The sequence below is a fragment of the Corvus hawaiiensis genome, chromosome 3, assembly GCF_020740725.1.
Source record: "Corvus hawaiiensis isolate bCorHaw1 chromosome 3, bCorHaw1.pri.cur, whole genome shotgun sequence".
Taxonomy (NCBI): Eukaryota; Metazoa; Chordata; class Aves; order Passeriformes; family Corvidae; genus Corvus; species Corvus hawaiiensis.
Window position 1 is genome coordinate 56,200,304 of NC_063215.1, and position 12,488 is coordinate 56,212,791.

The 12,488-nt window shown below is 36.6% G+C and overlaps 1 protein-coding gene across 4 annotated transcripts in view; it reads left to right on the plus strand.

Moving 5' to 3' along the window:
* LAMA2 (laminin subunit alpha 2) overlaps nucleotides 1-12,488 on the plus strand; it is a 345,325-nt gene that overhangs the window by 246,996 nt on the left and 85,841 nt on the right. For 3 of the 4 annotated variants that reach the window (XM_048296906.1, XM_048296908.1, XM_048296907.1), the window contains exons 31-33: nucleotides 2,840-2,926; nucleotides 3,766-3,959; nucleotides 12,277-12,419. In XM_048296906.1, the coding sequence (XP_048152863.1) occupies nucleotides 2,840-2,926; nucleotides 3,766-3,959; nucleotides 12,277-12,419 (424 nt within the window). The remainder of the gene's footprint in view (nucleotides 1-2,839; nucleotides 2,927-3,765; nucleotides 3,960-12,276; nucleotides 12,420-12,488) is intronic. The other variant, XM_048296909.1, reaches the window with a different exon arrangement.

A 12,488-nucleotide genomic window follows, 5' to 3' on the forward strand; every position in this document is an offset into this window, starting at 1 on the left:
TTTCACCCACAGCAAGAGTTTTTAAGAATACCTCCAAATCTCAGGTATTTAAAGAAATGTCCTTTATCTCAGAAAGTTATAATGCAGTCTTAACTGCAAGGTTTTCTGAGTTTTTCCCATTTCATGAGCGTTTTCTGTTACAACTTGAATATGTGTTCTGTCTATTAGTATCAAAAAAGGACATTCTAGTTGCAAAGAACTAGATCAACCGAGCTTCTCAGCTTTGCAAATCAGCAAATACATTGGAGAAAACTTTTTATGGTACTGGCAGTATGAAGTGCTGAAAATACTCCATCCTATTTTTTTTTTCTGGGGCTTAGAAACCTTTGATTGCCCACAAATACATGTATCAGATCAGAAAATGCGCAGGACTCTTCACCTGGATGTTCATGGCACCGTGCTACAAGAATTTAGGCATATTCTCCACACTGTGCTCCTGACATTATTTCAGTATCTTACCTAAAAGCTAACATAAACTCAGGAAGTGGGTATTGCTGAAGTGCTCTACAGGTGAGAAATGTGTGGCCCATGGGTAGTCTGTGCACCAAAGAATCATAGAATGGTTTGGGTTGGAAGATACCTTAAAGATCATCTAACTCCAACCTTCCTGCCACAGGCTGGGGCAAATTTCACTAGACCAGGTTGCTCAAAGCCCCATCCTACCTGGCTGTGAACACTTCAAGGAATTGGGGCATCTGCCACTTCACTGGGCAGCCTGTTCCAGTGTCTCATCACCCTCTGAGTACAGAATTTCCTCCTATTATATTACATTTCCCCTCTATTAGTTTAAAACCCTTCCCTGTTGTCTTATCTCCATGGTTTTTTTTAAAAGCTCTCTTTAGGTGTCCTAGGCACACACTCAAATTGCCAAGCTGCCTGAGGGAGAGCAAGCAAAGTGCACATACCTCCTTCAGTCACACAGCCTGCATGTCTGTGGGTGTTGTCACAGCCTTTTGTGTCATGCTTACATAAAAGTGATCATGAGACTCTCTTGTTTCATAAACCTTCACAGGAGATAAGAGAATAACACCTAATCTGAATTTAATAAATACACTTAATCATGAGATAGTCATCCAGTTTCTTAGTACTGTTGAGAAAGGAGTCAGATCTGAGCATGTCCAGGAACAGAAGTTCTTGTGTTTTATAGACCTTAACTCAGATGCCTCTAGACAGCATGGAAGGAATTTCTATTTCTGTTAGCTGCAGCCATCAACAACTTTGGTAGCCATATAGTAAATGTAGGGACAGACAACTGTACATCCCACTCGTGTTAAACCTGGATGAAAACACCATTGGAGAGAGGGCAGGGAAGATGTTTCAAATGTGTGTATAAGTCTGTCTGTGCATGTCCATTTTCCAGTCTGATAGAGGATGCCTGAGCAATTGGCTTAGACTAAATGCTTGACTTTTAGATGTATAGAGTGGCATAGATCCGTTCCATAAAGCTACAGTATTAGGTGGAAAATGAGAGTATCAGACCTTAGATTTGTATCCTCTGCAGATCAGTTAAAGCTCCTCAAGATGCTATTAAGGAAAAAGTCTACCTGCAGCTATTTTATGGTAGTCAAATAATCATAATCTACATGAAATACAGATAGCTAATGAGCTATTTCATTAGTTTGCTATGTCATGACTGACATGATAGTATTTGTGAATGGTATAGTGCAATTATTTTTACTTAGGAAATTGTATAAAACTCCACTTAAGTTTTAAATACTGTGTTTACACTGCTGTACTATGAGCAGTCAGCTTCAAACATTATGAGCTGGGGAAAAAAACAAAGAACAGAAAGAATGAATTGTTCCTAGCATGGATCTATTTTTATGGAGTTGAAAATGTGTTGGATAATGAGTTTGTGAGTAATAGATCAATTTGTTTACATTTTTTGCAAAGGCGTAATTTTATATACTCATTCAAGTACTATTGACTTAATGCATTATAAGCAAGTTAGATGAGGATGCTGACTGTACTCTACCAAGAAGGGGCTTTTGGCTCACCACTAGCCACCTCTGTGCTTTTCTGGTTCTTCTTCCTCAAAGAGCTGAAGGAGTTTTACAGTTTTGCACCATCTTAATATTTAGTTCTGTTCTTTTGCCCTACCTACTCTTTTTGTTTGTTTTAACTGCCTGTGCAGGCACTTAGTACAGTAACATTTCAACTAAATGCTACTTTGCACAGTGCCCACAGGTACACAACACGGTCAGTAGTAAAGTGACTTAGTAAAGATAATTTAGTGTCTTCAATGATTAAAATAAGACCTCTCCCTGATCATGAAGGAGGTAGTTTTTAGGGTTTTTTTCTCTGTAGACTGGGCTTTTCTCATACATCCTTGAGAAGATCATCTGATCCTCCCTTTTTGGAAGATTCCACACAGATATGACTTTGGTTCCTTTTCTCCCTTTATATCTTAACTTCAAGTAAACTCTTCCCAGCTTATCTCCTTTCATTCAAAATAAAATGAAATCAGACTGGAAAGTCTGGATGTTCATTAGCACAGTTTCTAAATTTTTTGTTTCACATCCTTCCCAGTGCTTTCTTTGCTTGATCACTGTGAGTGACAGCACCATTCAATCACACAAGCCTACAGCATGGAAGCTGCTCACTCCATCCCCTTGGATACAGCCCTTAGAGCCTTTGTCCAAACTCTGCAAGCATCACATCAAGGCATTCACAAAAATTGTAATAGAAAAGAGGGATCTCTCACAGGATTTTATAAACAGATAAGAAAATGCTGCCATTTACATCAAGAGTGGAACTTTTTGGGGCCTTTCTGCACTGCTGACTAAAGTGAAATGATGCAATAGAGTAGAAAAAAATTCTTTATTTGCTTTCGTTTTAGTTTTAGCCCTACTTGTGTTGCTGAAGGCCCTAGTGACTACCGGTGTACTGCTTGCCCACCTGGATACGAAGGCCAGTACTGTGAAAGGTAGGATGAATGGAAAAAGCAGAAAGAGGAACAATTAAATGAGGAAAAGGCATGAAGGAGATAAATGTTTTTCAATATTACAAGCGTGTATTTACTGCTGTTTAAATACATGCCTTTGGATAATTTATTTCTTCTTCATATGCTGTTAAAACTCAGCCAACATGGACAATTTTTATATACACCACTGTAAACTGATAATCAGTGTTATTTATATCACAGATCTTTTCCTAGTCTTGCTTTTTGATGTGTGAGGGTTTTTTTTCCTCCAGGTCTCAGAAGTTAAACAGAAAAATACAAAATTTATCTAAAATTAGATGCCATTCTAATAGCATATCTTGATGTCACTCATACCCTTTGATTTAGTGACTCGTGCCCTCATGGGCATTGGCTGTGAAAGATGGTTACATATAAACATTTTAGTGCCAAGTTGTGAATTAATAACCTAAACAGCCTCTGTTGTCCCATCCATCACAACGCTGAGGGATTAAGATGTTCAAAATTGGCAAATGTCTACCAGGAGATTTCATGTCTGATATGAAACACAAGTGGCTAGGTCTATAGGCCAAACTATGATAGTGGAGGAATTTTTTTGTTGTGGTGTGTCTGAAAACTGTTAGGGATGTGGAATCACTTTTGCATACCTCCTCCATCCAGACTGTCCTGACTGGAAGTCACTTTGTTGGACGGTTTGCAATATTTCTCTCTTGTTCATGAAGCAACAAAGATTTTTTTAAATGGTTCATGAATGTTCATATAAATTACATTTAAAATACTGCCAAGTATTCTTTGTGCACTACATCTCAGTTGGACAAATCTTGTTTTGTATTTGCAATGTCTAGATGTTCTTCTGGCTACACAGGAAATCCACAAATTCCAGGAGGGTCCTGCCAGGCATGTGAGTGTGATCCAGATGGTTCCCTGCCTGTCCCCTGTGATCCTGTCACTGGACAGTGCACTTGCAGGCCTGGATTCACGGGGTGGAAGTGTGCTGGCTGTGAACATCGGCATGCGCGTCACGGCATGAAATGCGTTTGTACGTATACTAATGTAATTCTGGCTAACTTTTGGTTGTGTTTGTCGTATGTCAGAAATTCAAACCTGCTTGTGTAACAGGGAGTTGTGTGGGTTTCTTTGAAAATAATCACCAGGTTTCTTACTACTTTGGCATCCGGTCCATTTTTTTTCACAAGCCTTGAGATGTTAAGAAAACTCTCAATAATTTTTAATATTATCACTGAAAATTGAAAACAAAACTTTGAAGGATTTCTTTTTGGCTTTTTGGAGTCTGTAGTTTTGCTAAAGGTTGTCGCTGGTGTTGTGACAATATTTGCTCTTGGTGAATTTTTAGTGTTGTCCTAAATGTTTAACCAGCAATTTCAATGCTCTATACCATGAGGCACATGCAGAATTTTTACTGAGGTTTACTTGACCATGCTGGTTCAACGACCATCCATTGGAATTTAAAAGATGTAAGGAATGACAGTACATTATATCCAGCAAAGAACTTCTTTTGTTAAAAATAGAAAACTGATAGCCTAAACCACCAATTTATATTTTATTAAAGTAGTGGTATCTTTGTCCTACCCCCAATTTTGATACATGCCAAGTGATTATCTTGTATTTTTGTTTGGAATTTTTTTCATTAATTTGGATAATGCTTGTTTTGAGCCCACAATCTCATATCATATAATGTTGTATGCTTATATTTTATATAAAAAAGAAAAGTAGCAAAATGTTTCTAGAACACTTGGTGAGCCCTGACTGAAGTAAGGCATTTTCTTCTTCCACATCTCCCCCAGATGTGTTGGGACTAACCTTATAGTGATTTTTTTTTCCCCTTCAATGCCATGATTGTTAAATTTAAAGTAGAATACTGGTAGAGTTCCAGTAAGTCCACAGAATATAATATTTATTAATCTGTGCATATTTGAATATATTGTCAAGGCACAGTGAACTGGTTCACATGTTTTATCGTTAATTGGAGCTTTTTCATGGAGAGTGGGGTGTCTATGTGAGGGATGTGTAACATCAAGAAAAGTAGGTACCATCTACTTTTTTTGGTTTTGCTTGTCCAAAGAATTAATTTCTTTTGTGCCTTAACACCCAGAGGTGCACAGCTCTCTAGTATTAAAATCAAATGGTAAAGTAAAAACAAATTGCAAACATTTTAAAAGCAAAATGGAAAAATAAACAAAGAAGTGCTTAAAATGTCTGAAGGCATCATATAAGTCAAGAATGGAATGTATGGCTTCCTGGAGTGGTTAAAGAGGAAGATATTAGGCACGTAGTGTCAGGAGGTACACAATGCAGAACATTTTTTCACTGAACTTAATGGCTGTGATCAGCTCTCAGTCACCAGGATTCAGCAGAACTAAGCTTCTGAGTAAGTCTATTGAAATCAGTGCTTTTGCATTAGTCCTGTATCCCAGGTGGAGATTATAGATTTCTGGGAATATGGATATAACTGCTTCTATTTCTTCACTATTAACAACATGGCATTGATTCATTGATTAAAAGCTTAGTGTACTCAAGGAAAATAAACTTCTAATGTCCTACAGTGTGATGCATTTTAGGACCTAATTCTGAACTTGGTATCTTAAGCTCTGTTTTGAACTACAGCAAAATGATTGCAACTGGAGTAAGTAGTCCCGTTGCTGAAATAACTATGGTTTGAGTTCCATTTTGTGCTCTATGTGTCAAGGAGAATTGTAATTGCAAGTGAAGTCCATAAGTGTTACAGCTACAAAATTTTAAAATAAGAACTGTGTTTTCCAGAGTGGTATGTACATGAAAATTACTTCATTTTTCAATGTCCTGAATAGCTCTTACATTATTGCCAGTATTACCCTATTTTTCCAATCTCAGGCATGACTTAGTATGTTTTTTTATTAGTCTTTTACTTTGTCAGTGTTCTGAAAAGTCTTTTGGGTATCCAGGATGACAGAGTTTCATTGTACAAAACAGCCCAAGTGCAAGTTATCATTTATAATGGTTTTCCAATTTGTTAATCAGGCTACTTCATTGTGTGGATAATAAGGTTAAATATCCTCTTTGTGAATGGAAAAAGCTGTTTGCAGGCCAATGAAATTTTCCACCTTTTTGCTTTGAAAGATGTTATTTGCTATAATCTCTGATTGAACTGCAACATATTTGAATGAGGGTGTTGAAATATATCTAAGCTATCTTTAGTGACATTTTAAGTAAGTAATCAGTTTTCACCAGAAAAACAGCCTTTCACATGTGCATATGGACATTTCATTTGACCACTAGAAGTGAGGAAACAAATGAGAAGATTTCTTTTCTTTAGTCATGAATGTTCATGATAAGAGCCACCTATAGAAACAGATGGGAGGTACTTTAAATCTCCCTGTCACAGAAACTAGTTTTTTACTGTTGATACCATATCAATAACAACCATGTCATAAATTGCAAAAACTGCAGTTAAATATTTCAGTAGACACTTTATGCGCCTATTAGCTCTTACTGTATGATATTCCTCTTGTTTAAAGGTTCCTCAACACCCATATTTACTCCAAACCTGTCTCTGCTAGTGCAGTGCAATACCCCTGACATGGTAGAAAATAAGCCAGATCAAACATCTTTGTAGCCTGTGTTGGGCGCAAGGCTGTGGCAAAGGGAGTGTGGCAGGCATAGATTTGGTGGGAATTTGCTCAGGGTAAACAGTGTGTGGTATGTCACAGGCTTCAGTGTGCAGCTGTTGGTAAGGATTCGTTGCTGCAGTCCCTAATGTGCTTTAATAGTCATTGTCCTGTCAAAGAACCATTAGAAACACCTTTGGGGCAACTTTGAAGTTTTCCTTCCTTGCTTTCAGAATATTGAGCTGTTCCAATCTGAGTTTAATGCAGCTGAGAATTTGATTCTGTTTACAATATATTTTTACTTTCTTATATCAACCAGCTGGAAAATACTCAGTAAATTCCCTTCTGACCAACTTCGGTTGTAACAAAGCCTTAAAAGTAAAAACAGTGGTACTATTAATGTACAGAAAATTCGTGTCAAGAACAGAACCCTGTTTGCATTCAGTACTTAAAATGAGCTGAATACATGTACCTACTTTTGCTCATTTGCGGTGCCATTTCAGCTATTGCAATTGCATTGTACCTGTCAAAAGTGTGAAGAACACCTAGTTAGGTTGTAAAGTGGTCTCACTTAAAGAAAATACGTGCAAATACAGTCACCCATGTTTGAAAAAATGTGTTTGTAAGCAGTATAAGACATAGCGTGATTAAGCTGTCCTGTTAGTATGGTATAGTTAATGTTTAAGAAAGTGAAATTTTATTTTGAATATTTAACAAAGAATAACCACCTGAGTAATGAATTTTTGGCAAATTCTATAAAAGGTCACTACACAGTATGACCTGAAAAACCAAATAATGCATATTTAAATCAGATCAGAGAGGTATTTTAGCCAAAATATTGTAATGCGTTCTTCTTTAAATATAACAATTTGATTTTAACATAGCTCTTATCATAAGTGTTCTAAAGATTTTTTAAGTGAAGATTTCTAGTGAAAAGGTGGGGGGGAAAAAAAGCAAAGAAGCATGCATGTTCACTAAAGTGATCTATTTCTGATATAGCTGAAAATCTGTCTTACCGGGTTCTTATTTTTTTCTCAAAATGTGTCATTTTTCAGTTGCTTAGTACATGTCACTTTTCAGTGCTGTGTTATAACAGTTATATTTTAGAGAGCTACAGGTAAAATAGAATCTATTTTTTTTTTAAAGCCACTGCTTAAAGGGGAAGATTTCGCTTACTGATAAATAACAATGGTAAGATAATTATATGTGCATGGCACAGACAGAATTCTATTCCCATTATATTCTTGGAACAGAACAATTTTGTTTTCTCTAGGATGCCATCAGGGAACGAAAAATTATGTCCAAAAAGTAGATTTTCTTTTTTAAAACAAGTAATACAAGGGTATGGTCTACTACACATCATAAAAATTCTAATTTTTTGCATTAGTATGGCTAGTAGCTGGGTTATTTCCCCAGCTAACATAACCATCTAGGTTGTCCTCTACAAATATTCGTAATACTCTGCTGATGAATACTTTCTTACAGTTTTTGGATTTAAGTAATTTGCTTTGTAGGTTCACTTTCCCTTCTTTTTTGCAGAAGTCAATAGCCAATAAAAAAAATAGTTATGGTTGCAAACTAATTTTAATAATGCTGCCAGCATCATTGTATACTGTCAAGGATGACAAAAGTTGTCTCAAATCTTCTCTCAGATTTTGAATCAAGCCTGTAGCAATCATGCATTTTCTTAGAAATAGTAATCCTCTTGTGCGTTTTTTGTTACACCTTGTGACATTCCACTTCAGTTGTAGAGTTTGTAGTACATAAAATGAAGAAGCCTAGATTGCAATGTTATTGGAACAGTGACTATGCTCACTGCTGTGCCATATTTATGGAACGAAATGATCCTGGTGAGAACTTCAAGGCTTTATTGTTGTGTGGCTCTATATTATATGGCAAGTCAGAACTCGCCTTCTAATCCTTTCAGGGTATCTGTCATAACCACAACGGAGACTTCTAAAGAAAGGTCTTCAATGTTTTGAGCTCTTTTGCAACACAAACTGAAAACCTTTCCTTGGATGTATGCTCCTGTCACAAATGTTCCTTGGGGTCAAGCAAAAGCCTAAATGTAAAGCAGTTGATGTGACTGAACAGGAAGCACTCATGACGCAGGGAGATCAAGCAGATATTTAATTGTTAGGAATTTTTCCTTAACTCAGTCTTGTGGGGGAAAAAAAAGAAAAAAACCCTCAGCCTTGCTGCAGTCAACAAACTTTCATCTTTATAAATTTAAATATTCAATATTGGTAGAAGGAGAAAATTATATAATGAGATTCCTTTAATGGCAAGTCTTGGGCACTTAAGTATTTGCACTCAAGTCTGATGCTTGCAATGAGAGGGAGTTTTTTTCCCAGCTGCCAGTCAGTCCTACACCAAGAAGAGCAAGGGAGGTCCCAGCCACTGATCCTGGAAGAATCAAGGTTTTCCCTTTTAAACAGTGAGTAGCTCCCATGATCTCAGCCCTTCCAAATTCAGAACTAGGCAGAGATGCTGTCTCTGTCAGAAGTAGATCTTGTAGAATCTGTGAAACTAAGCCTCTCCCAGCTCCTACACAGTGCTTATTTCAGCAGGAGCTTGGAGTTTCTTTTTGCAAGACTTTACAGAGTGAGCTGAAAAGAAAGATCCTGTGTCTAACACCATATCTATGAAGCCTTGGACTAGCTTCTGCAGTGTTCTGAGTTTCATAGAAGTTGTTGTCCTTGTATCTCAGCTGTAAGAATTCAATTTACCTCCATGTTGGACAACTCCTTCTCTGGCTGCATGGGCTCAATTAGGACACCCCTGCTTGGCCTAGAAACTGATAAGCTATTACTTGTTCTCCCTTTTTGTGATACGTGAGCTCCTGTTGAGTTTAGACCCACAGTCCTGACTTTCACCCAACTCAAGCAGTCTTTAAACTCAGCTACTACTGGTATGTATCAAAACCAGCAGATGACAATTTATAGATAATAAAAATCAGAAATAAACCTGAGTAGGTATTTTAGACCCTGATCTAGATATGAATTTTACCAGGTTTTAGAGACATATTGATCATGTAAGCTACCTGAAACTAGCAGCAGTGGCAAGGAAGCTAAAGCTTTCAGCTCTCTACTGGGGTTCTGTTTTGGAAGGCACAGGAAGTCTATTTTATTATTTGGTGTGAGACTAGTGTCAAAATGGGAAAAATTAGGTAATAGTCAACAGATTAATGAGTAATTCAACACTTCATTGTGAGGCGACACGAAGCTGATACTGAAGAGTCACTGACTGTCATAGGATACCACCTCCTATCAGAGATTGCATGGTTGCCCTTAGACCAAGAGTTAGCTAGTCATAACACAGTCTTCTGAATCTTCACAGAAATGAATGTATTAGAGCAAAATAGTGTCAGATAATCACTCAATTGGAGAAACATATTGTGATTCAGATGTGGTTCTTTTATAGTTCATTATCTCTCTTTGTAAGATGGAATAAATGGTTAGATGTCTGTAAACTTAAAAGAATTTCTTTTGGCATGCATACTTTGGACATGTTTCTCACAAGAGGTAAGTGCATGGAAAAGTGTGGTGAAAATGGAAAATTTGCATTAATTGCTTGTTGAACTATTGTAATATTGATTGCATGATTTGCCTCTTACATGCTTGCACTGCTGTAATGATCTGAATTTAGTCCTGCATTTGTTAATATTAGACACAAATTTATCCTGACAGCTTTATAGATAGACACATAAGTATTTAGTCTTGCAAAATATAATCATGCTCTTGAAATATTTCCCATAGCTGCAGTACATTACAGACTACTGCATTACATCTCAGCTACTGGAGTAGCTGAGTCCTGTCTCATCTACTCAGCTGTGGTCTCACTTGATGCAGTTCCTCTTTTCAACCTGATTATTGTGCAAGAGGTGTTAATTTATACTGAATGCTCACTTATCGATTGCTTACTCATTGAGAATACTTCATCTCTTCATGGGCTGTTCACTTTTTTCTTATTGGTGTGAACTGAGTTTGTCTTTAACACATAACAAATTTTTACAATTTATTACCAACCACTAGGAGAACTTTGAAGGTGAATAGATTTCACTTGTTTCATAAGTAAAATAATATATCAGAAAAAAAAACCACAGCAAAAACCAGACTATAGAAGCCAACTCTATTCAGATCCAAGATCATTTATTTTCGTCCTGCAAAATCATTATCAGTTCTCCTTACCTCCTTGATCAGCTACAGAACAGGTGTTTGTTATATAAAACACTATTTGCTGTAAAACTTGCTTTTCCTTTAATTCTCTCGGGCTTCTAAAGGCAAGCACACAGATGGCAAGAACTGGGATGATAATAAGTTGGGGGGGAGGTTAAATTTCATGTAGAGGCATAAATCAGAATGTATCATGCCCACAGTTATTGACTGCAGTTCCAGTGCAGTTCAGCTTATGTAACAAAATACTGTGAAACAGGAGGAAGAAGTCTGCAAATGGAAGCAATGAAAATGCAAAAGGAAGTCTTAAACTAACAATAGTATCTAGCTTTCTGCACCCACTTCTTACTACACTAATCCAGTGTCTACCTTGTCTCCTTTTCAATCATCACTTGAGTTTCATGGTGGACTAAAATAATTTTCTTTTTTTTTTTTTCCTCTGTATTTGACTCCACACTTTGTCATTGCTATATTGAATAATCAACAGAATAAGAACCATATTTAGGTAACTGTGAAAACTTTAATGAACAGAAAAGATTTAATCTATATGAAGAATAGATTTCAGGGAAAAAAGAAGTAATTCTCTTTTGAAAACTACTTCTCTTTTCTACAAAAACATACACTTTGCTTAGTGGGGGTTTTTTAGCTATTAAACTGCCTAGCTTTGCTGAAATAAATAATTACACACTTGTAAAACTTTAGGTACAACTCTCCATGTCTCTTAACATCACCAGTGAATTCATTGTTTCACAGTTTGCTTCATCTCCTGAGATGTTTGTGCTTGCCAGTTCTGTGTAGTCTTTATGCAGAGAAACAGAAAGGTATTCCCATAACTCTGTTCTAAAGGATGAAGAATTCTCCTGTCTGCTGCATAAATGATATGAGATGAGAATTTCTTGTGATAGTTAATCGAAAGCAAGGGGGAAAAAAATGCAAACTCCTTTTGATATATGCAGCACACAACAATATTTTTCATCCTGAAGGATATTTGCAAGAAAAGAATCATACATGAAAAGCTTATAAGCTGGTTAGTGGAAAGAAGTAGGGAAAAGCATTTTTTTAAAGAAAACTATCAGTATTTTTACCAGGAAGCTTTCAGCTGTCTGCATTACAGGTTTAGTATGCTTGACCATGCTGTTATATGGAGATTTTTTTAGGTTTCTTCTTGTATTCAAATCCATAAGCATACTATGTTTCTTGCAGAGCTCCTTAGATTTTCCAAATTACCCATCCACTTTTCTCAAACTTCATTCAAATTACCTGTATAATTCAATATTTTATATTGGCTAGTCCATAATGGACAACATTAATTATTTCCTCTTTTTGTGAGGTAAGCCTATCAATTTTGATCTTTGTGTTTTATATTAAACTATCCCATTACTAAGTCCTATGCAATAATGTGTCTCCTATTCCCTAGTTGTTGTTGCCATTTTTGCTCACATTACACTTTTGGAGTAATATATATGAAATTACTGTTACCTCCCACAGAGTTGCATGTGTGCCATACAATTTCTAAATCAAACATATGTCTTAAATGTTTAGCAGGAAGAAATGAGCTTTGTTGTTCTTTCCCCAGCTTGTGATGATGAATGCACAGGACTCCTTCTCAATGACCTGGATCGGCTAAACCAGATGATCCTGAGTGTTAACCTTAGTGGTCCACTACCTGCTCCATATAAAATGTTACATGGATTTGAGAACACGACACAGGAATTAAAGGTATGTTGGTGGTATTCACATGCATAAATAACAGAGCTTCAGTACAACTGTACTTGAATCTGTTCAACC